Here is a 26,419-nt window from a genome sequence, read left to right on the forward strand (position 1 = left end):
AGCACTTCATCCTAAAATATCAGACTATACATTTTTTTCTAGTATACATGGAACATTCTCAAGGATAGACCATATATTGGGACATAAAACTAATCTCGGCAAATTTAAGAAGATTGAAATCATACCAAGCATATTCTCTGATCACAAGGCTTTGAAATTGGATATCAACTGCAAAAAGAAAGCAGAAAAACCCACAAATATACGGAGATTAAACAACATACTTTTAAAGAACAACCGCGTCAAATAAGAAATTAGAGGAGAGATCAAAAGATACATAGAAACAAATGACAATGAAAATACATCCTACCAAAATTTTTGGGATGCAGCAAAAGCAGTTTTAAGAGGGAGATTTATATCATTACAGGCCTATCTCAAGAAACAAGAAAAATCCCAAATAAATAACCTCATGTTACACCTTAAAGAACTAGAAAAAGAAGAACAAATAAAACCCAAGATCAGCAGAAGAAAGGAAATAATAAAAATCAGAGCAGAACTAAATGAAATAAAGAACAAAAAGACAATAGAAAAAATTAATGTGACAAAGAGCTCGTTCTTTGAAAAGATTAACAAAATTGACAAACCCTTGGCTAGGCTCACTAAGATAAAAAGAGAGAAGACACTAATAAACAAAATCAGAAATGAAAAAGTGGAAGTTATCACGGATGCCACAGAAATACAAAGAATCATCCAAGAATAGTATGAAGGACTATATGCCACAAAATTCAATAACCTAGAAGAAATGGACAAGTTCTTAGAAACGTATAGCCTTCCTAGGCTGAACCATGCAGAACTGGAAAATCTAAACAGACCGATCACCAGTAATGAAATTGAATCAGTCATCCAAAAACCTTCCCAAAAGCAAAAGTCCGGGACCAGAGGGTTTCACTAGTGAATTCTATCAAACCTTCAAAGGGGATCTAATACCAATCCTGCTCAAACTCTTCCAAAAAATTGAAGAAGAAACAGTATTCCCTAACTCATTTTATGAGGCCAACATTACCCTGATGCCAAAACCTGGTAAGGACAACACACAAAAAGAGAACTACAGACCAATATCTCTGATGAATACAGATACAAAAATCCTAAACAAAATTCTAGCAAATCGAATGCAACAATGCATTAAAAAGATTATTCATCAGACCAAGCGGGGTTCATCCCAGGAGCACAAGGATGGTTCAACATACACAAATCCATCAATGTGACACATCACATAAACAAAATAAAGGACACAAATCATATGATTATATCAATTGATGCAGAAAAAGCATTTGACAAGATACAACATCCATTTATGATTAAAACAATCAAATAGGTATAGAAGGAAAATAACATAATAAAGGCCATATATCACAAACCCTCAGCTAATCTCATAATTAACGGTGAAAAACTGAAGCCCTTTGCTCTACATTCAGGAACACGACACAGCTGTCCCCTATCACCTCTGCTTTTCAACATAGTGTTGGAAGTCCTTGCCAGAGCAATCAGGCAAAAGAAAGAAATAAAAGGCATCCAAATTGGGAATGAAGAAGTTAAATTATCACTCTTTGCAGATGACATGATGCTATATATAGAAAACCCTAAAGACTCCACCAAAAACCTATTAGAAACAATCAATAAATACAGTAAAGTTGCCGGCTACAAAATCAACGTACAGAAGTCCATTGCATTCCTATATACTAACAATGAAATCTCAGAAAAAGAAATAAAAAAAAACCAATTCTTTCACAATTGCAGCAAAAAGAATAAAATACCTAGGAATAAACTTAACCAAAGATGTGAAAGACCTATATGCTGAAAACTATAATACATTTTTAAAAGAAATTGAAGAAGACACAAAGAAATGGAAAGACATTCTGTGCTCATGGATTGGAGGAATCAACATAGTTAAAATGGCCATATTACCCAAAGCAATATACATATTTAATGCAATCCTCATCAAAATCCTAATGGCATTTTTTAAAGAAATAGAACAAAAAATCATCAGATTTGTTTGGAATCACAAAAGACCCCGAATAGCCAAAGCAATCTTAAGAAAAAAGAACAATGCTGGAGGTATCACACTCCCTGATGTTAGCTTGTACTACAGGGCAACAATAATCTAAACAGCATGGTACTGGCAGAAAAATAGACACGTAGACCAATGGAATAGAATCGAGAACTCAGAAATAAAACCACATAAATATGGACAGATAATTTTTGACAAAGAAGCCAAAAACATACAATGGAGAAAAGACAGCCTCTTCAAAAAATGGTGCTGGGAGAATTGGAAAGCCATGTGCAAAAGAATGAAACTGGACTGCTATCTGCCACCATGTACCAAAATTAATTCAAAATGGATCAAAGACTTAAGCATAAGACCTGAAACAATAAATTGCATGGAAGAAAACATAGGACCTAAACTTATGGACCTTGGGTTCAAAGAGCATTTCATGAATTTGACCCAAAGGCAAGGGAAGTAAAAGCTAAAATAAGTGAATGGGACTATATCAAACTTAAAATTTTCTGCACAGCAAAAGAAACCATCGACAAAATAAAGAGGCAACCAACTGAATGGGAGAAGATTTTTGCAAACAGTGCCTCCGATAAGGGGCTAAGATCCAAAATTTACAAGGAACTCATGCAACTCAACAACAAAAAAAACAAACAACCCAATTGAAAAATGGGCAGAGGACCTGAAGAGACATTTCTCCAAAGAGGACATACAAATGGCAAATAGACATATGAAAAAATGCTCAACATCACTAATCATCAGAGAAATGCAAATAAAAACCACAATGAGATATCACCTCACCCCAGTTAGACTGGCTATCATCAACAAGACAAATAGTGACAAGTGTTGGAGAGGCCGTGGAGAAAAAGAAACCCTCATACACTGTTGGTGGGAATGCAGACTGGTGCAGCCGCTATGGAAGGCAGTGTGGAGGTTCCTCAAAAAATTACAAATAGAATTACCGTATGACCCAGCAATCCCTCTCCTGGGTATCTATCCAAAAAATCTGAAAACATTTATCCATAAAGACACGTGTGCTCCAATGTTCATTGCAGCTTTATTTACTTTGGCCAAGATACGGAAACAACCAAAATGTCCTTCGATAGATGAATGGATAAAGAAGTTATGGTATATATACACAATGGAATACTATTCAGCTGTAAGAAAAGATGAAATAGGACCATTTGTGACAACATGGATAGATCTTGAGATTATAATGCTAGCAACATAAGTCAGACAGAAAAAGCAGAGAACCATATGATTTCACTGATATGTGGTATATGAACCAAAAACAACAAAAGAACAATACAAACAAATGAGAAACAAAAACTCATAGACACAGACAATAGTTTAGTGGTTACCAGACAGTAAGGGAGGAGAGGGGTGGTAGATGAGGGTAAAGGGGATCAAATATATGGTGATGGAAGGAGAACTGACTCTGGGTGGTGAACACACAATGGGATTTATAGATGATGTAATACAGAATTGTACACCAGAAATCTATGTAACTTTACTAACAATTGTCACCCAAATAAACTTTAATTAAAAATAAATAAACAGGGCCAGCCCAGTGGCTCAGGCGGTTAGAGCTCCATGCTCCTAACTCCGAAGGCTGCCGGTTCGATTCCCACATGGGCCAGAGGGCTCTCAACCACAAGGTTGCCAGTTCAATTCCTTGAGTCCCCCAAGGGACGGTGGGCCGTGCCCCCTGCAACTAAGATTGAACACGGTACCTTGAGCTGAGCTGCAACTGAGCTCCCGGATGGCTCAGTTGGTTGGAGTGCATCCTCTCAACCACAACTTTGCCAATTCAACTCCTGCAATGGATGGTGGGCTGTGCCCCCTGCAACTAGCAACGGCAACCTGACCTGGAACTGAGCTACACCCTCCACAACTAAGATTGAAAGGACAACAACTTGACTTAGAAAAAAGTCCTGGAAGTACACACTGTTCCCCAATAAAGAACTGTTCTCCTTCCCCAATAAAATCTTAAAAACATAAAATAAAATTAAAAATAAATAAATAAATAAAAATAAAAAATAATTGTTAATGGACATGTAGCTATTGTCATTTTATTATTCATAATTTTGATTTTATTTTTCCATCTTAAAGAAGTCCCTCTAACATTCTTTGTAATACTGGTTTGGTGGTGATGAACTCCTTTAGCTTTTTCTTGTTTAGGAAGCTCTTTATCTGTATTTCAATTTTAAATGATAGCCTTGCTGGGTAGAATACCCTTGGTTGTACGTCCTTGCTTTATATCACATTGAATATTTCATGCCAATACTTTCGGACCTGCAAAGTTTTTGTTGAGAAATCAGCTGACAATCTTATGGGAGCTCCCTTATAAATTAATAGTTGCCTTTCTCTTGCTGCTTTTAGGAGTCAATCTTTTGTCTTTAACCTTTGCTGTTTTAATTATAATGTATCTTGTGCAGGCCTGTTTAAGTTCATTTTGTTCAGGATTCTGCGTTTCCTGGACTTGGATGTCTATTTCCTTCACCAGGTTAGGAAAGTTTTCAGTCATTATTTCTTCAAATAGATTTTCAATCCCTTGCTTTCTCTCTTCTCCATGTCGTATTCCTATGATGTGAATGTTGTTACGCTTTATGTTGTTCCAAAGGACTCTTAAGCTACCCTCGTTTTTTTGGATTCTTGTTTCTTTTTGCTGTTCCAATTTGGTGTTTCTGCTACCTTGTCTTCCAAAGTACTGATTAGATCCTCTGCTTCATCTAGTCTGCTGGTGATTCCTTCTAGTGCATTCTTCAGTTCTGATGTTGTATTCTCCACTTCTGACTGGTTCTTCTTTATGGTTTCTATGTCCTTTTTTATGCTCCCTATCTCTTTGTTGAAGTTCTCATTAAGTTCCTTGAACATCTTTATAACCAGTGTTTTGAACTCTCTCTGGTAGGTTACTTGCTTCCATTTTGTTTATTTCTTTTGCTGGATTTTTCTCCTGTTCTTTCATTCTGGATGCATTTCTTTGTTTTCTCATTTTGGCTACCTCTCTGTGTTTGCTTCTATGTATTAGGTAGATCTGTTGTGTCTCCCAGTCTTGGCCAGTTGGCCTTATATAGTACATTCTGTGTGGGGCCCTGGCACAGTATCCCTGGTCTCCTGCTCTGAGTGGTCTAGGACTGTCCCTTGGGTGGGTTGTGTGTGCCATCCTGTTATAATTGAGCCTTAATTTGTATTGGCACTCCAATTGCTGGGATTGACCCTCAGGCTAATTGGCTGTGGGAGTTGGCCACATCCACAGCTCACAGGATGCTATGTGGGGGTTTACCCCTCAGAATGGAATTCACCCCAGAGGGCTCTTGTGCCTGTTGAGACAACCTTTTGGGTGTGCTGCTTATGGGGCTAATTAGGTAGTGCTCTGCTGTGGTCTGAATCCAACCTCCAAGTATGTTGGTTCTGGGACTTGTTGGAATGGGCTCCAGTGCAGGCCCAGGCCACCCACTGCCTATGATTACCCAGGGACTACCTGGTAGGATCTACAAAGTGATCCATGGTTGTTCACTGCCTATGCTAAACCTGGGCACATGGGAGAGGCCACACTGCAAACCAAAGATATTTGCCACCAGTACCAAGCATAGGGTACCTCCACAAAAAGCCAGGACACGAAAAGACCTGCTGCCACCTGCCAGATCCCTTAAGGTTCAGCCACTGATAAAGACTTGTGCAGTATACAAGTTGGGTGAGGCAGGGTCTCAGGGAGTCACTAGAGTGGGAAGAGATGTGGGCACCAGGTTAATGTAAATTCTCTTTTGGTGCCAGTACTGAGTCTGGAGCTACTCAGCAAAAGACTCAGAACACATCGAGTCCTGTCACTGCCCACCTGGGGCCCATGGACTCCAATAGTTTTCTAAGAAAGAGTGCAATGCAGATGGCGATGGCTGCTCGAAAGAAAGTGCCTCCAACGTTGGGAGAGTTGGGTTGGATGGAGTCCCAGCAGAGCTCACAGGCCAATCAGATTCAGATTCGACTGAATCTGAATTGTGGGGAGGGCTCAACACAGGAAAGATGGCACCCACCTGCTGGCTGCATGGGAGAAGGACCCCAAACAGTGAAAATGGCAACTGTCATCCAGCCCTTGTTCTAAAGCCATACAAATCGATCTGCCTCCCCCCACCCTATATGCCTCCAATGCTCCACACCCCCAGTAACCATCCCTCCGACAGAGCCCAGGGTGAGTGCCTGCCAGTGAGTCTGTGCATGGGGCCTTTAATAGGGCATCTGTGTTTCCCACAGCCCTCTGTCTCACCTGGATGGTCAGAATCCCCACTGTCTTTCACAGCCAGGTATTGTGGGAGCTCCTCTTCCAGCACCAGTACTCTGGGCTGGGGAGCCGTGCTACTCCAGGGTGAACCTCCACAGCTGAGATATCCCTCCTGATTCTCAACCACCACATGGAGGCTCAGGGAGGCTTGGGGCCAGCCTGTTTCGCATCTCCACCCGTCCTACAAGTCTCGATGTGGCTTCTTCTTTATGTCCTTAGTTATAAAACTTCTGTTTCAGCCAGTTTTCAGATGGTTCTCCAGGTTGATTGTTCTATAACTTAGTTGTAATTTTAATGTGTTCACGGAAGAAAGCAGTCACAGTGTTTATCTACTCCACCATCTTGGATCTCTCCTATTCATCAGATCTTCACAATAACCCAGAGATGTGAGAAAGTATTGTAAACCCCTTTTTACAGATGGGGAAACTGAGGCTCACAGAGTTTAAGCAGGCTATCCAGGATCACTCAGATTTTAAATGGCAGAACTGGAATTTGAAAATTAAACCCAAGTGTATAGTACATACTTTCTCATTCATTTAACAAATATTTATTGAGTACCAATTACATGTGTGTTTGGAGAGTCTACTTGGTTTTTGAAAGGTCACAGTCTTTTCACCTCATATGTGCTAGGACAGTAGTTCCAAGGCTTCTGCATTAGAGAAGGGGCTCCTGTTCCTACCCCAACTCCTCCTACCCCTGCTGCCCAACAGAACCCACTAATTTGGCAGCTACAGCATCTGTGGTTCACAATTATCAAGATCAAGTTGCTGCTAAGACCATCACATGGCTAGGAAGAAAATAGTTGTGGTAATTATTACTGTTATTCACCAAATATTTATAGTTCTTTTTTCTTCCAGACACATGATGGAATTGCACTTCCTGGACCCCCCTATGGTTGGGTAAGGCCATGTGATCAGATATGACCAATTAGTTTGAGCAAACATGGCATGTGTCTTTTCTGAGCTAGAGCCCTTAATCATCAAAGTCAGATCCTCTAGAACTGCTACCACTTTTTTTCTGGCATGTCAAATATCTGAGATGGCAGCTGCTCCATCAGGTTAGGTCCCTATGTCACTACAATGAGCTAATCCCCTATGCCAGATCACAGTGAATGTGTAGCATGAATGACAAATGAATCTTTGTGGTTTTAAGTCAGTGAGATTTCAAGGCTTGTTTTTGAAACTGCAGCAAATTTAGCCTACATGGGATAGCACTGTTGCAAAAGGAACTGATCTTCAGCTGGGAGCTGGAAAATGGATAGGAGGGGGGAAATCTCTGGTAGGTGAGACTTTATAGTTCAACAGGCCAGAGAACGGGGCTGTGGTCTAGTGACATGGCTGTCACAGTCACTCACTGTGGCTGGGAAGATGACACTATTTTCAAAGTTCTCACCATTAATTCATATCTGTCTATTGAAGAAATTTTATGCCATAGATGGTTAATTTATAAGGACAGCCACCTGAGATATTCTCACCTGGGTATTTTAATTGAAAATTAGTATGCATAGCAATAATTTTAAAGATATCACCATGAGAGTGCCTTTTTCATTTCTAAAAGTATGCCATGCAACCTCTTCCCAAAGAATAACAAAAACCCTCTGTCAACTTTTTATTCCAGCTTCCAGAAACCACTTAATTCTGTGTTGCTGAACCAAGTACATGTATGTCACTGAAACCTCGAGACATCACGTTGCTCAGTCTACAGGTGGCAGTGGCAACCCAGCTCTGTTTACAGTTAGTAGGACAAGGTCTTCTCCATGGTGGGTCTGCCATTGTAGGTGAAAGGGGAAGCAGAGCACCTCTTCCTGACTGCTCAAGAACCAAAGTTTGAGGATTTCTGTGGCTCATCACAGATGAAACAGCTCACAAGAGAAGCACCGCCACTTTTTCCAACATGGACTGAGTGTCCAGTTTTCTTTTGTTGCCTCTCCCCAATTTCTCCCACATAAACCTGTCTCCTGTACTTATATCAGAGAGTAAAGGATGGTCAACAAGCCCCATTTCTGTCCTGATACAGCATCAGGTAGCAAGTGGGTCGACAGAGTTTCTGAGTACTCACACACCCTGCCCCATTTCCTGCTCCAGCAACCAGGTCATGGGTGACAGCGGCAGCAGGTGAAACAGAGGTGGCACAGCTGTTACCACAGTGGTCCCAATAACTCCCATGGTGTCATCCAGACCACCTTCCTCCTGGCTGCACGTGCACTGCCAGTCCTGCAGGAGATAGTGGCCCCAGCTCCATGTAAATCCAGAGTTCCTGTTCCCATGGACTCAGAACTGTTAACCTCACCTGGATAGTGATTCCTTTTGCTTTATATTCTGCTTGCAGTGCCTTGGAAAATGTGCATACAAAAGCCTGGAGCAAGAAAGAGAAACACCTCAGGACACAGAGCTTGCTTTCTCCATCAGAACCAACTTACTCAGATTTCAAAATGCACCACAAGTAACCAACGGCTTTATCTTTAAATGCAGAGGCTTATCTTGATGGGAATTAGAACGTCATTTCTTGGTCTAGGAAAAGCTACCTCAGTTGGTGGGAACATAACTTTTCGGATAAATACATACCTCGGGCCACTGCATATAGATGACCCAACCCAGGAAAGTTCTTTGTCTAAAGCACCCCCTCCTCCAAGGGTTTGTTTTAAAGACTAGGGCATGGGGGCACCTGACTAGGCCTCCAGGGCAGGAAGGAAGCTACAATGTTACTTGTTGGCAGGAAGACAGCAGGCCAGGAAGTGAGTGAGGGCTGGAGGCCCATCATGGAAGTTTCACCTGCCTAGGTGTGCTGCTGCAGACCTTGTCAGCCCAGGGGCTGCACCTTTATCTGATGTGCACCCAAACACCTGCTGACTAGCTCCACCCTGTACATAGAAGAGTGCCTCCTAGGAAACCTATCCATCAACTTGCCAGATGATCCAAAAGAAAATACCAACTGGGAAAGGCAAGAGGAAGAAGACTTGAATGCTATCACTCACCTTGGACGCCGAATAGCTGGAGTATAGGGGCCAGGGAAAGAGGGCCACCCCAGAAGAAATGTTCAAGATGAGCCCTTTCCGCCTAAAAGGCAAAGAAGCAAAGTTTCAGTTGGTTTGCTGCCTGATCACATTACTCAAGAAAGAAGAGAACAAGGAGCTCATATGGATGCTGGGAAAACCCCATCCTCTCTAGGCTTCCACGTGCACGAGTGTTCTGCTTCCAAGAACTGTGAGTGGAACTTCCCCTACATCATAGACTACAGCGCCACTCAATGATGTCACTTTGCAGTCAGTTGACATCAAGGATTTGTGACTGGAAATGGACTCTGCTGCAACAAATATCCCCAACCAAAGTGCAGAAAACCAACTTGGCTCATACAAGACTCAGGTGAAGAGATCTTGCTCTTTCAAAAGTTGAGCATGAGCTCAAGGTCCCTTCTGACTCATAAAGATGACCCACAACAGGACAGATGCCACATGTAGAATCCTGTCATGGGTGGAATTTGACAGTCCATCATCTGCTCACACAGGCACCCACACAAGTCTCTGGAGTCCTTAATTATCCTTTTGAAATTCAACATCTTTAATTCATCCCAAGTAGATGGAGTCAATTCAGAAAAACCAAGAAACTGCGCATTAGAATACAAGGCCAAGCCCCTTCTTCCTCTAGGAAAGATAAACTATCAACCATTTGCTTTTAATGAATACCACCTGAAAAAAACCCAGCTCCCAAATGGGTGTTGTAATAGGGTGATAGAAACATGGAATAAGTGGAGGCACTGATGGGGTGGTGATTTTTACCACTGAAATGGAGTATTCATTCTGACAAGAGCTGAAATTCATAATAACAAAGAGATGGTCTTGGTCTCAGGCCAACTTCTGAAGTTTCTTTTATGCTCAACATGAGTTAATTTTTTTTTTAATACAATGTGTGCTGAAACTGCTGCTGTTCTCCTCCCTAAACAAAAGTTTATTTGACCTTCAAGTATGCTTATCTGTTTGCAAATTTGGCCTGGCCCAGAATGTTATTTTTTCTCCTATAATCTCCATGTCCTTTCATCATATCATTTGTTAAAGTAGCAGCTGACTGCACTCTATCCCCCAGCCTCCAAGTCAGCTGATTGGCAGGCCAGGGAGACCATGCTGCCCCATGCTTTTTAAAAGAAAAGACTTACCTTGATTCCATGTGTTTCAGAATCATCTGTGTCATCTATAAGAGAAGGAGAAAGTTAAGCCTTGACAAAGGAACTGAGTCGCAATAGACAGGGGTACTTGGGGAAGTGGGTGCGGGAGGACTCTGGCACCTGCTTCATCCTCTCAGATGGCCTTGAAAATCTGCTGACACTTATTAAACGTGTTTCTGGTGACACTAGAGTCTGGCTGGAACCCACAGGAGGCAACCTAGACAAATGGCAAACTGCTCAGAGGCCTCTGGTTTCTTCCCCATAAAGCTAAAGTCTTCCTGCAAAATGAAGGCCGTTAAACATTATGGAAAATGGCTTCTTGCTGTGGGATCAAAACTGAGGTTCCCCAGATACCTTTTACTCTGGGAGACAGGCAAAAGTGGGCTGGCCATCAGAAACCTCAGCCATGAGTTAGGTTTGGGGGACATTCGGGAAATCACACAAGTGGCCATGAACATCTCACAATACAAAGGATGAGAATCTGTCAATTCAACAGCAGCCCCATAAGCAGCCTGCAGGTGGTCTGTGAAATAGCTCCCTGGACAGAACATGTCTGTCTGTTCATCTGTTAGAATTACAACAGCAGTGAGAAGCCTCTTCCCTCTCCCAACCTACTGCTCCCTGAAGATGGCTTCCCTACCACTTCTGGAGCATAAATATCCAGTTAAAATGGCTTTTCACATCATAATTACAGGGCATACTTTATAAGAATTAAGGAAGAAGCAAACCCATGGACAAAAATGTTCTTGAAAGTACAATTGAGTGGACTCAGGCTGTATCTTGGGTGCAGGTTTAAGACAGAGAGCAACCAAACAGATGGAAAGAGGCAGAAAAATAAAGACTGGAGACCAGAAGACAAGTTTTGCCTATTTCTCCGTATTGTCTGGGAGGCCTACAGGAGCTTCTCCGTAAGCTATGTCCCTGCCAGTCCCATCCCCCCACATGCCACCCAACCCCCATTTCATAGGCCAGGCCCTTAAGCCCATCTGCAGGAGCCTCCAGACCAATGTTTTCACTGCTCTGGGTTAGCGGTGGGGGCGGGAATGGTGTGGGCGGGGTGCTCCCTACCACCCATGGGACTACCTCTTGAACCCTGGATTTTAAGGGAGGTAAGAGAAGGAAAAGGACTTGATGATGTCATCACTCTTCCCTTGGCTTTCCCAGTTTCATGGAGGGTATGACTGGAGCACTGGTGGACAGGGCCAGCATGTCCTTGAAATCTCCCAAATGAATTCACTAGCTTAATTGGGCGGATAATCCCAATTAGAACAATAACTTTAGACTTTATGGGTCCCTGTCACAAAGCTCCCATTATTTACTCTCTTATTTCACCTTCCCTTTGACCTCATACTCATCTCCTATCTCTGCCCTTGATAGGGATCGTTACTATTTCTAGATGGCTTCCTCGGAATAATTAAGTGATACTCGTTATGGCTCCAACCAGCATGGCCGACTGGGGCATGGCATACTCAGAAGCTACCTTCAGTGTGTTTTCTCTGTTACTTAGGGGAGTTAGTAACAGAAGTCTGGCAATATCTAAAATGATTTTTTAGCAAATCAAAGCATTTCTCTGCTAAAGGAGCCAGAGAGTTGCCAAATACATTTGGGAAGCTCTGTGATCAAATGGACCAAGAATGAAAGATCAATGTGTAAAATGATGTGAAAGATTTTAGCAGTAAGGCTGCCAACAACAGTTGGACAAATAAAACCTACCATTTCATCAGCTGGAGGGGACGGGAGGCTGGTAGTTAAAAGCCATTGATTGTTCAGCATAAAAAGAATATGTGTGTCAATAAAAACTGAGCATTAAACCATGAAAAAAAAGGATGATTACAGAAAAACAATAAATGGTGAAAATAATTTTTGTCAGTCCAACTTATCCACCTGAAAAATGTTTTGTTTGGTCTGCTCAGCATCCCCACACCACTCCCTCTGAGGTTGACACCAACCGCCTTTCCTTTGGGAAAGCTGTCCTGCGCTGCCAGTTCATGTTTTCAGGATGAGATTGAGACTCCTGCTGCTTCTCAACCAGGGTCCCAGCTCCGTGAAATCAGGGGCCATACCTAATTCACTGCTGCAGTTCCACAGGTCTTCCAGAGTGGTCACAAGGACGGCCATGCACCCTTGTGAATTTTGTGTACTGAGCAAGGGGTGAGTGAGGACTGGAAGCTCAGAGTTCACTTGCAAGCCATCGAGGGGGCTCTCACCATTCAGGGAAAGGAAAACACTGTGTTCACACAAAAGCGCCATCTACTGACCAAGCATCCAGCTGCGCCCACCCTTAGGCAGCACCTTTTTCCAAATTGTCTGCCCAGAGGGGTCCCCTTTTTCTTATTCATGCAACGGCATGGTGTAGGACAGTTTTGTGGCAGTCAAGTCTACAAATGTTTATGTAGTTGACTCTAATCAAAGGACCTGAGTGCTGAATGGCTCTTGATACGTCACTTAGTCCAACACTCTTTTAATAGCAGATGAAGAATCTGAAGTTCAAGGAAGTTAAGTAGCATGCCCAATGCTGTCCGACTAACTAGTAGCTGGGCTGCGATCAGAAATACAACTGAACATGAACTTCAATTCTACAAATATTTATTAAACAAGAGTCCATAAAATCCAAGTTGTGCCCTCTGTCATTTTTCCAAACAAAGCGAGTTTCCCTCTATTTACAAGACTAAAATCAGAGGACAGTATTGAATTTAAAAAAAAAAAAAAGGCATACTTGGAATCCTGAATCAGTTTCAGCATCATGAGGTCAAATGTGTTCTGACATGTGACAACATTGAATGTATAAATAAGATTCAAACACTAGGGAGAATGAATCCATCACTGTACTTGATGAAAATAGAGTAAGACAATTAAAAGGCTGCTACATAGCCTCTCAATCAAGTGTGGTTCAATATCAAAGAATTCTGCTTCTACAGAGAAGGAGCCAATTCTCCAGTGTTGCCAAATTCCAACAGCTACTATATTTTTAAGGCATTTAGTGCATGCATTGATCACATACCTTCACTACCGAGGTGATGTTACAATGGATGAGGCTCTGTAATAAATAATCACAACCACGGATCAGAAGGATCATCTGAGAAATTCTCCTGAGAAGTAATCAGTGCTAAAGAACCATAAAGTGGGCAAAAGTACACGTCTGAGCAGTTCCCTCACTCACTCAGCCTGCAAATTAGGTTTCTCATTGATGTTCAGCAAGTAGGCACTAGAACTGGGAAACACCTGACATTCACACTATGATTTTATTAAAGTGCGATCTTGACGAGAAGTCAATTAAAGAGTTTCCTCAAAAATGTAAGGAGTGATATAGACACAGTTTTTCAAAGGGAGATGGTTAATTTCCAGCTGGAGGAAGAAAGGTGAGCATATGTGGGTCTTGAAGACAACAGCGTACAGAATAGAAAGGTGAATGATTGTATGACACAGGGTAGAGGTTCTGGGCTACAGAGGTCGATAGAGAAACTGCTAGGATTACCCAAGACAAACAGAGAGCGAAAGAGGGACAAACACAGAAACAAGCACAAATACGGACATAAATAGATAGAAAGAAGCAAGAATGGAACCTACTTAATGGACAGACACACATTAAGTCAGAAGCAAGGACCACAGGGTAGATGTGTGGCCAGGAGGAGGGTTGGCAAGGACATGCACCAATAGCATTATATTCCCATGCAGTAGACTCGGGGCTTAAATAGGACCACAGGAATAATTGTGGAATCAGGTAATGGAAACATGACAGCCTGTTCAGAATTGGTATCACTCCATGACTTCAAAGGTCCAGGCCTGGGGACGACAACAAATAGTGCCTTCGGTGACTGTTAAATACATAACAAATTTACTCATGACCAACAATGGCAGCCATCGGTCTGAGCCAATCTTGCTGAACTTATAGTACCCCCAACCACAGAGTTTGTATTGTGGACTTCCCTTACACTGAAAGTTGAACAAATCTTAAGACCTGGGAAGACAAAGAAAACCAAAGAGCTGGCCTTCTCCCACTTACATTCACAAGCTGTTAATTTCTCAGGCAGAGAAAATATAAAGCAGAGCACAGAGCCCCCAAAAGACTGAGACCACAGGCAGGTACGTTTTGATGTGCAGAGAAGAAGGAAAATGACCTTATCACAGAGATGGTCATGAGCAGTGGTACCCTTGAATGTGTATCAAGCACTAAGATGAAAAGAAAGAGAGATCTCCAGATATCCACCTGGAATACAGTATTTTGTCCAGACACCCTTCCCAGGCCTGGTGATAATCCAGCTAGGGGGCCCAGTATCTGGTGAGAAGACACCACCCACAAAAACACAAACCTACCTGGATGTCATCCGGTGTATTAAGGAATTGGCTTGGGAGAAAGCTTGGAAGCATTCCAACATTGTTGACTGACAGAGAGAAGCAAAACAAAAAGATGTCAGAAGAGCCAATGGCAAGTATTTATCGAAAGCCTTAAAAATGGTTATATTCAACTAGGAATTCTTCTCTTGGGAAGTTTTTTAAGGAAACACATACAAAATTATTTATATACAAGGTTGTTCAATGCAACATGATTTGATAACAGTGAGGAAATCTGAGGGGAAAACATTGTGCTCCCAAAATAGGAAGCACATTAAATGAAACATGGTGCGGCCATGTGGTACAATGCAAGGCAGGCATTCAAACCTACGGGGGTTTAAAGTTTTATCGACATAGGAAAACATTTGTGAGGTATGGTTTTGAAAAATGTTACAGAACAGTATGTAAGTTTAATCCCAGTTTCGAAAACAGGTGTAGGTGTGTGAAGTATGTGTAAATATATGAAAATGTGTATCTGGAAGGATATGCACCAAAATGCTATCCCAGGCTGTCGGGATTTTAAAAAATTTAAAATCCTTTTATGTGCCCCTCTACTCTTTCTGTTTTTTCTGCAATGACATATTTTACATTTTTATTAGTAAAAATAATTAGTACTTATTTTTAAAATTCAGCAGGTAGTTTAGAAATCAAACCTTATTTCCTTCTGTGTATAATCAAACACTGTGCCATGTATGTAGTTATAAAATAGCTTGTTTATAAATCATCACAGAAAAAACATGATCTTGTTTCCTGAATAAGAGTGTCAATTCTCAAATAACCACACTGACTTGCCATTTCATGGATCAATCACAGCAGTGTTTGTTTGCTAAATGAATTCCTTTAGGCCAGTATTTCTGAGATTCCCTCTTCCTGCCAAATGTAAATACCAGCTCGGTGAAAGAAAATTCATTTTAATATTAAGAAATATTGTTAGGAAGGTTGGAATATGTAAGTTTGATACATTCCAAAGCCATATATAAATTTGTTAATCCAGTAACACCTCTTGAAGAATTAAGCTTTAATATTCAACTTATACTACAACTTAAGATAGAGTCATGGGTTAAGTGTAAGCCACCATGGAATAATCAAGTGTCACTAAGATTATTATTCCACTGATATGTTATAATAAGCCTTGCATTTCGCAATTTACTTACCTAAAATTCCAATTTCTAAGCCTTTAAGTTTTTCTTCAATATAACCATAGATATCATCCTTGGTAAAATCTGCTTGTATAATCTTCACACTACTCCCTGTAGTCCACTCTGCATTAGAAACAATAGCTATACTTTAATGAACAGAAACCCCAATCTGCCTCTTGCCCAGGGAGTTCCCCCAGTGCTCTTGAGACCAAAGAACACAAGCCCGCCACCCCAATTAGAAACAAGAAATAGCCCCAGATAAATGCTGGGATATGCTAAAAGATTTGTGAATGATGGTTTCTGTGTGATTCTAAGAGTTAGTACAGTGACAAGTGTACGAGGTCTGACAATTAAGTGCATGAGCTTGTTGCAATGATGTTGCTAACCTTTTTTGATATCAGAGGGATTATTCATTATGGATTTGTACCGACTGGACAAACAGTTAACCAAGTTTACTATTTGGAAGTGCTGACAAGGCTGCATGAAAAAGTTAGACGACCTGAACTTTTTGCCAATAACTCATGGCTCTTACATCACGACAATGCACCAGCTCACACGGCACTGTCTGTGAGGGGGTTTTTAGCCAGTAAACAAATAATTGTATTGGAACACCCTCCCTGCTCACCTGATCTGGCCCCCAATGACTTCTTTATTTACTTGAAGATAAATGAAATATTTTTTAAACGGCATTTTTATGACATTCAGAACATCAAGTGTAGTACAACAACAGCTCTGATGGCCATTCCAGGGAGTTCCAAAATTGCTTTGAAGGGTGGACTAGGCGCTGGCATCAGTGCATAGCTTTCCAAGGAGAGTACCTTGAAGGTGACTGTAGTGATATTCAGCAATGAGGTATGTAGCACTTTTTCTAGGATGAGTTGGCAAAATTAATTGTGAGACCTCGTATGCATCAAAACAGATTAAATGCAGTGGTTCTCAAAGTGGAGTCCACAGACCACAGCATCAATATCCCTGGGGAACTTGTTAGAAACACAAAATCTCAGGCTCCACCCCAGACTTGCTGAACCAGGACACCCTGGCAGTGGATCCAGCGATCTGTCTGCACAGGAGCTCCAGACTCTGCAACAGCGATCTGTCTGTTGCACACCCAAGTGTGAGACTAAGGACTAAGGGCTGTAAGAGCAAAGTGTGATGTTGCCTGTGCTGTGTCAGGTCCCCTCCACGTAGGCACAGCAACCCTCTGTATTTGCTCAAGACTTCAGCATTCATAAAGCATTTACCTACACAATAATTTATTTTAATCCTCTCTACAACCCTGTAAAGTAGGTATTATCCCCATTTTCTATTTATTTATTTATTTACTTACTTACTTACTTACTTATTTATTTTAAGGAGGGCACAGCTCACAGTGGCCCATACAGTGGTAGAACCGGCAACCTTGGTGTCATCAGCACCACGCTCTAACCAACTAAGCTAACCGGCCACCCTTATTCCCATTTTCCAGAGGAGAAAACTAGGCTCGGAGATGCTAACTTCCTTGCCCAAGGGCACCCACAATTTGTTCCTTCCTGCTCTTTCCACTCTTCCATGTGCACTTCCTTTGTGCAGGAGCATTCAGGCAGATATGAAAGAACCAGGCAGATTTTACCAGCTGCTGCCTGCTCAGCGTTGGAGTCAGACCCAATGTTTACGGGGCAAGTGACCTTGAGGTATAGTTTAAGGGTGGGGGAATGCTTTCAGACTAAAGACACTACTTGCTTTTCAAGAGGGCAATGCAAAGCACATTTTAGCATTGTGAGAGAAACACTGAAGAATGTCCTAACTCTGGTCAAAGTTACTTCTGATATCCAGACACAAAACAAAAGCAGAATTCATTGGTTCAAGGGCACTGAGCCTTCAAGGTGTGATGGCCTCTCGCGTTTGTCTCCTATCCTTAATCTCCCCCGGGGACACAGGTCGTCCCCTAGACAGCCTGCCATAGTCTTCACAAGTCTTCATAATTAAAGACTCATTCCTTTGAGCTAAGGAGTGTATTAATTACTAAACTAATTATTAAAATGCAAATACCTAGAAGGGGCTCCTATGATCATTATTAACTAAGAACACTTCAGAGTCGATCATAATAATAAATTCTGCCTCCTAGGGTTGTACAGTGTACAACCTTCACAACCATACACAGTAGCCCTGGATCAAATCTTTTTTAAAACTCTGACAACCACCAGTAAGCATCGTCCCTCACCCTCCTACCGCAGAGCATAGACATAAGGAAGTGAAGTCGCAAACACAGATCCTGCTTTCGACTGGTGTGACAGAAGCAACCAGGAAGCTGGAACCTCTGGATGAGGAAGTCTGATTCTAGAGATAAAGACACCGAATCAAAGAAGAGAGTGGACGTACTTGTGCATGAGCCTCTTCCTGCTTCACCTGGCTCAAAGAATCACTGATGAACAAAAGCCCCTGCTTTACAGCTTGCACTTAACTTTGTAAACAGAGCTCCCACAGGAGGACCAGCTCCCTGTGCTCCAAAGAACAGATATAGGGATGCTGATGGTACATCCACAGGCAGGATAAGAGCAGACCTGGCTAATGGACTCCACAGACATCTCCCTTATCCTTCAGGGTTACTCACCAATCTCCGCAGCAACGGCTTGTAGTTTTTCCAGTGTCCGGCTGATCAGTACAACATTGAGTCCTCGTCTTGCTAGCTGAGGGTGGTGGTGGGAAAACCAAAAAAGACAAAGATGATCAGCAGACAGGAAGGCTTGATTTAAAGGTGAATTGGGGCATCACCCACTTGGTGAAGTGCTTGCTTCTCCTGGGTTTAAATGTGCAGAATGTAACAAAGCTTTCTGGCTTATGAGCAAAACCATCACTCTGGGCCAGGCTAACCATGACATAATCATAGTAGTTCACTGGTGTGTGTTTACAATGTGCCAGGAACTAATTCTAAGTTTCCTTTTGTGTAGACCGACAATCTGAATGCTCTCTCATCTGAAACACCGGGGGTCGGATGTGTGTTGGAAATCAGAATTTGGAGGATGTTGTATTATCATTCATGTAACATGGTCTAGGGCAGCGCCCCCTAATAAAAAACAGTATTTCTGCAGCAACTTTTGAGCTGCTTTGCTTTTATAAGGTCATTCTTCTTGTGGTTCACTTCACATGGACCCTTTCTTCCTGTTCTCTGGTTCCCAACACAACAGAAAATAGAATAGGGAACCGGAAGGTAAATGGATATTTCCCCAAGATCAGCAAGGAATTCTCTTCAGAATGGATACTGCTTAGACTCGGGTTGGGGGACCGAGTGACAGAGTGCAGAAGTGGTATGCATTAACAGGGTGTAGGGCAATACGTAAATTCTGTGTGCTGGGTGTCACACCTTAAAATGCTACAGGTGAGAGAACTTGAAGCTTTTCCTCAAGATGAAAGGAAAAACCAACATTCACGTGAACAGAGACTGATGATATTTGAGTTAATGACAAAGGATCCAGTTAATTAAAATTTCTCTGTGGTTTTAGTTAAATGATTTATACTGTTTTTTAAATTGTGGTAAAATGCACGTAACATAAAACTTGCCAATATATGGAATGTTTCATGAATTTGCATGGGCACCCCATGGTGCCCACGCTCATCCTCTCTGGTATTATTCCAGTTTTAGTATGTGAGCTGCAGAAGTGAGCACTGTGCCAGTATTTTAATAAGGAATTATATATTATGAAAAACACATAACAAGCTGAATTAAAGACTAGAATATAGGATCTCCAATAACCGATACTGTATTTTGCCATGTATAATGTGCTCCTGTGTATAATGCACACCCACGTTTTAAGCCCAAACTTTCAGGGAAAAAAATCTTTAATTTTAATTTTTTAATTCAAATTTTTATTTGTTTTCATTTTGGTACTTGTTTTTTGTATTATAAAGGAATTTTAGCATTTAGTTTTTAATATATTATAGTACAAGAAATTTTATGTAACAAATAATTACAAAGCACAAGAACTGATACAAGGTACAAGAAATTTTATGTACCGGTAACAAATTTACGATATTTACGCATCATAGAAGGTCCAAAACTCTTCATCGTTGCAAGTTCCTCATAAGTTCAACAAAACTGATGATCGTATTCCAGGGTATTATGTTGCCTATGGATATCATTATTGATTTCTAGAGTTACACTTATACCTCATAAGCATAAATAAAAGAATTAAAATATTTATATACATATGGAATTAGTACTACTTATGTATAATGTGCATCCTTATTTTTCCCTCACAGATTTGGGCAAAAATGTGTGCTTTATACATGTCAAAATACGGTAATTCAATCTTCAAGCCATGGTCTCAGAATCACCCAGGAAGGTGTCAAAAAAACACCAATTTCTACTAAAACCATCTAAATACAAATCTCTGGGGTTGAAGCCTCAGCATTTACATCTTTTTCTATTTAAATTTATTGAAGTATACCTTTAAATACACAAGTACATGCTATTGTAAAATATGTCCCTGAAGCTCCACAGTCCCATTTCCCCACCCATCCTCGGCTCTCACTGCCTTTATTTTGGTGTTGATACTTTCTAACTTTATCTCTGCATCTACATACATACATATGTACATATAGAAATAAATGTTTTGTGGGGTTTCTTTTTTTTTACACTTTATTAATGGCATTATACAAGTAAGTATTGTCTTTTTGACTTGATGATGTGTCTTACCTCAACGTATGGTACCTGTTTCCACATCAGTCCATGTTGAGCCACTTGATTCTTTTTTATTGCTTCAGAGTATTTATAATTCACTTTTGGATGAGCATTTCAGCTGTTTTCAAGTTTTCTTATTACCAATATTGCTACAATGAAGACCCTTCTATATAGCTCTTTAAATATACCTACAGTGAACTAATTCCTAGAGTATATAGACAAGAAGTGGAATCAAAGGGTACATGCTTTTAAAATTTTAACAGTATTGTCAAAATGTACTCCATTAAACCTGTATCATCAAAAACAATTATAGCTGGAGCCGGCCCGGTGGCTCAGGCGGTTAGAGCTCCATGCTCCTAATTCCGAAGGCTGCCGGTTCGATTCCCACATGGGCCAGTGGGCTCTCAACCACAAGGTTGCTAGTTCAATTCCTCGAGTCCCGCAAGGGATGGTGGGCTCTGCCTCCTGCAGCTAAGATTGAACACGGCACCTTGAGCTGAGCTGCCTCCCGGATGGCTCAGTTGGTTGGAGTGCATCCTTTCAACCACAAGGTTGCCGGTTCAACTCCCGGAAGGGATGGTGGGCTGCGCCCCCTGCAGCTGGCGACGGCTATTGGACCTGGAGCTGAGCTGCGCCCGACACAACTAGGACTGAAAGGACAACAAACTGAAGCTGAACGGCGCCCTCCACAACTAAGATTGAAAGGACAACAACTTGACTTGGAAAACAGGCCTGGAAGTACAAACACACTGTTCCCCAATAAAGTCCTGTTAAAAAAAAAAAAAAAAAAAAAAAACAATTATAGCTATTTCTCCACTCTCTGGCCAGTATTTTATGTTAACAAACCTTTTAACTTTTTCCAACCTAATGATAAAGAAATTATATGCCTTTATTGTTTTAATGTGCATTTTTCCAATTAACAGTGGGGCTGAGTATCTTTTTGTATGTCTATGTGTGAAATACCAGTATATACCTCTTGCCCATTCTTCTACTGGGTTATGTGTCATTTTCTTATAAATTTGTAAGAGGTTTTCTCTTAATATGTTATGTGTTTTAATTATTGGCCATTATAAATATAACAAGTATGTTCTCCTTTGTTTAATGTTATCAAGTTTGTGAATATTTTTCTTAGGGTTTTAAATTTTTTTTCCTTTATAATTTTTTCTAACTCCAGAGATATAAATAGATTTTCCTATAACTCTTTGTAGCTTTGTTGTTGTCTAGCGGAGAACCTAATGTGCAAAAATTAAGGAGGTTCTGACTCTTAGGTTCATGTTCTCCTTAGTCCCCACCCTATTTTTTCATCTAGTGGCCCCACCCTCTCACCACAAGTCCCCCACTGCTACACCACACATTGAGCAAGTGAGCACTGAATTTGATTATGGTGTAGCAAAGACAAACTCATATCTTTTTTAAAAATATAAGTTACAAGAACAAGAATAGCCAATTTTTTTCTCAGACTAAATACAGAAAACCCAGTTCTGCATCTGGATTAAAAAAATGTTGAAATACATGAAAAATGCTTACAAAATCATGAACATTTTACAAGAATTCTACAAACAAAATGATACACCTCAAACATATTAGAAAGGTTGCATATGGCAGGAAGGGGGTTCGGGGATGGGAATAAAAGAAAAAAAATGAGAGTGGGACTTCATATGAATCAATGATGATAATTCAACCCTCTGTGTCTTTGACTAACAAATAAAGAGAAGGAAGAGGAAGAAAAAAAGTGGGGTGAGGCATGGAGAAAGGATAAAAATAGAAAAAATAGAGTATACCTGCCTAGGTAGACTCATATTTTGATGGAAGTGAGTGTAATAAATGTGTCGTCTCCCTACCATTCAGTTTATTAAGTTAATTATACCAATTTTACATTTTACAATACCCATGCAACAACTTAATTTTCTTAGCTATAAATGCTTATTTTACAGCTGCCTTTAGCCATTCTAGTTTATTTTTCAGTTAGGTTACCCCTAGCCTTATCAATGAGTAAGACTACAGTTGCATCATTCTGATAAAGAATTTTTAATTTTGGTGTTAAATCATTAAAGAAAACTTTATCCCAAACTTTGATATAGGCAAAATGATGATTGCTTGATTTTTTGTTAATATCATCTAAGGATATTTTCTAATAAGACTGCTTGACCTCATCTGACACTTTGGGGCAGGTAACTTTATTGTTACAGAATCATTGTTTAACACATCTTAGCCGATGAAGGTGCAGACAGCTCACAGCCAGCAAGGTTAGAAACAGAGGAGTTTATAGTCTGACAGAGAAGCTAATCCAACCCAGAGACGACATGATTATTACCCCGTAGAAAGTTAGTCCATCTGGTATCTAACTCGAATATTATTTCTCATTCCTTTCCCAACTGACTATATAAATCCCTGTTCCTCAAATGCTCTTCAATCTGCTCTTTTGTCTTCCTGCTGTATCCTTCTTTATGAAGCTGAACAAAAACTTAACAAGTGCTAACATGTATCTTTGTTTGAGAATTGTGCTCTTAAAATACTGAAGATGATCTTTTCAGTTATTTGGCTAAATGAACACAATGGTTATAATATAACCTTAATGTGTGCAAGATTTCAGAAATGGATGTACTACCATGCTCTATTAAGACCAAGAATATCAGAAAGGAGTTTTAACATTGGGCTTTATGATATTTTCAAGAAACACACCAAAAACATAAGGTACCAGAAAGGTGGAAACTAAAAACAGAAAAAAATATTATATATATATATAAGATGAGTGAATACCAACCAAAAGAGAAAAAGTCACAACTTTATTAATATCAATCAAAACAGGTGTCAAATCAAATAAGTATTATTAGAAATAAAGACTAGGGAAAGATTCAATTTGTCAGGAAGATATAGCAATTCTAATCCAGGATAACCAAATAAAATAACTTAACAGAGAACTCCAAGGAGAGTTGAAAAGTACACCATCAGAATTGATGGAAAATTTTTAATTTTTTAAAAAAGTTTTGATTTTTAATTTTTTTTAGAAATTTGAAATTTAAAGAGAAAAGAGTGAAAAATGAAAACTTCATTAGAAGAGTTGGAAGATAAAATTGATGAAATCTTTTTGCAGACAGGAAAGCAAAGAGACAAAGAAATAAAAATTATTTAAAAAAAGAGAGAGAGAGAGACAAATAGAGGATGAATTCAGGATCTGAAAAATAGGAGTTCCAGAAATGATATCATCCAACTCCTGAGCAGTTAGAGTTCCAGCAAGAGAGAGAAAATGAAGAGGATGAATGTAAACACTCTGTCCCAGCTTGCTCTGTGGGGCAACCAAGCTGTATCCTCCACTACCTAGCCTGTCAGTATTTCTGCTCATTTTCTGAACATAACTGTTGAGCCTTCCCAGTCATTTTATGAACTAGATGATAGCCCTGGATATATGTGTTTCTGGCTAAAGTTTTTTAACTAGAGTAGGAGAATGTTACCAAAAAAAATTATGCCAATAAATTTGAAAATTTAAGTGAAATGAATATATTTCTAGAAAAATATAAACCTGAGATGTCACCAAAATGGCAGCGTGAGATGAGCCTCTGTAAATCTCCCCTAGAATTTACAACTAATCGAACAACTATAACTCCACAAAGGACTCCCTGCACAGCAGACAGGCAAGACGAAGAGGCCCATTACTGAATTCACCTAAAGATGGGCAAATTGCAAGAGCAGGGGAGGAGGCAAGGGAGAAGTGTGGAGACGGAGCTGCGCAGGCGCAGGATGCAGACCTAGCTCAGTGCTCCGAGCTCACTGCATCCTGGAACTACCGCAGCTGCGGGAGAGGGAAGAACTAGGACTCCTAGGGCTCCGCTTATGGCCCACAGGACTGAGGGGGCAGCATATAACACAGCTGAACCCAATGCTCATGGCAGAGACCTCGGAGCAAAGACCGAGGGAAGAAGGCTGAAGACAGTGGTTTAAGCACTCACTGCGGAGCAGAGAACGGAAGCCGTAGGCACTGAGACTAGCTGTACCCTCCCTACCCTCCCAGAGCTCGCCCTGCCCCCACCTGCCCAGTGCTGTGGTTGAAGCTGTCTAAAATCAACGACAAATGGGCTTAGGACCTGAAGAGACATTTCTCCAAAGAGGACATACAAATGGCAAATAGACATATGAAAAAATGCTCAACATCATTAATCATCAGAGAAATGCAAATAAAAACCACAATGAGACATCACCTCACTCCAGTCAGAATGGCTATTACCAACAAGACAAATAGTAACAAATGTTGGAGAGGCTGTGGAGAAAAAGGAACCCTCATACACTGTTAGTGGGAATGCAGACTGGTGTAGCTGTTATGGCAGTGTGGAGGTTCCTTAAAAAATCACGAATAGAATTACCATATGACCCAGCAATCCCTCTCCTGGGTATCTACCCAAAAAATCTGAAAACATCTACACATAAAGACATGTGTGCTCCAATGTTCATTGCAGCTTTATTTACGGTGGCCAAGACATGGAAACAACCAAAATATCCTTCGATAGATGAATGGATAAAGAAGTCGTGGTACATATACACAATGGAATACTATTCAGCGATAAGAAAAGATGATATAGGAACATTTGTGACAACATGGATGGATCTTGAGAGTATAATGCTAAGCGAAATAAGTCAGACAGAAAAAGCAGAGAACCATATGATTTCACTGATATGTGGTATATAAAACAAAAACAACAAAAAAACAAGACAAACAAATGAGAAACAAAAACTCATAGACACAGACAATAGTTTAGTGGTTACCAGAGGGTAAGGGGGGTGGGGGGTGCGAGATGAGGGTAAGGGGGATCAAATATATGGTGATTTAAGGAGAACTGACTCTGGGTGGTGAACACACAATGGGATTTATAGATGATGTAATACAGAATTGTACACCTGAAATCTATGTAATTTTACTAACAATTGTCACCTCAATAAATTAAAAAAAAAGAAAAAGAAAAATATAAACCTAAAACTTACTCAAGAAAAAATTAAATAGTTGTACAACCACTAAAAACAATAATAATAGCAATAAGGTGATGATGATAATAATATAAATGAGTAGTTCGAATTTTCCCTCAGAGAAAACTCCAGCCACAGATGGTTTTACAGATAAATTCTATCAAACATTAAAAAATTAAAAACCAATTATTCCTAAATTGCACAATCTTTTTCAAAGAATAGAAAAAGTATAAGTTTATAAGGCTGCCATAACCTCAACACCAAAACTTTGGAAACTAGTTTGTATTATCCAGTAATAACTTCTGAGCCAGCGATTCTGCTCCCAGCCGTGTAAGTCCTCTAGGAAACATGGACAAAGTGTTCATATCAGAAAAAGTAGAAACTACCAAAATGTCTGTCAACCGAGGAAAAGATAAGTAAATTGGGATATATTTATATAATGGAATACTATACAATTTTGAAGATGAATGGACCATGTTCTACACACATCAGCATTTTAAATGCTTTAAAATCAGAATTTTAAAAGCATAATATTGATCAATAAGAAGCAGATTGCAGAAGACCTATGAATCAGTTTACATTAAGTTCAAAACAAGCAGCGCAACCAACATGTTGTTTAGGGACACATGCATATGCAATAGAGCTTTTTTTTTAAAGTAAGGAAATTATTAACACCGTGTTCATCATAGTGCTTACATCTGTGGGAGTGAGGGAGGGGAAACCCAAAGGCATGACATATGTGTCTGTATGGCCTGCTTCAAGGACACTGGTGATGTTCCATTTCTTAAGCTGTGTGATAAGCTACACAGTAATCATTTTATTTTCTTTCTGTAACCACACCTACACATTATTTACACTTATTCAACACATTTCTATTTCTCTCTCTCTCTCTCTCTCACACACACACA

General features: G+C 40.3%; 1 protein-coding gene across 1 annotated transcript in view; it reads right to left on the reverse strand.

Moving 5' to 3' along the window:
- HSD17B3 (hydroxysteroid 17-beta dehydrogenase 3) overlaps nt 1-26,419 on the reverse strand; it is a 53,122-nt gene that overhangs the window by 9,998 nt on the left and 16,705 nt on the right. The window contains exons 3-9 of the mRNA XM_033123539.1: nt 18,489-18,564; nt 15,914-16,021; nt 14,742-14,809; nt 13,429-13,464; nt 10,419-10,453; nt 9,244-9,325; nt 8,559-8,624 (exon numbers count right to left, since the gene is read on the reverse strand). Of these exons, the coding sequence (XP_032979430.1) occupies nt 8,559-8,624; nt 9,244-9,325; nt 10,419-10,453; nt 13,429-13,464; nt 14,742-14,809; nt 15,914-16,021; nt 18,489-18,564 (471 nt within the window). The remainder of the gene's footprint in view (nt 1-8,558; nt 8,625-9,243; nt 9,326-10,418; nt 10,454-13,428; nt 13,465-14,741; nt 14,810-15,913; nt 16,022-18,488; nt 18,565-26,419) is intronic.

Source organism: Rhinolophus ferrumequinum, chromosome 12 (genome assembly GCF_004115265.2).
Source record: "Rhinolophus ferrumequinum isolate MPI-CBG mRhiFer1 chromosome 12, mRhiFer1_v1.p, whole genome shotgun sequence".
Lineage (NCBI taxonomy): Eukaryota > Metazoa > Chordata > Mammalia > Chiroptera > Rhinolophidae > Rhinolophus > Rhinolophus ferrumequinum.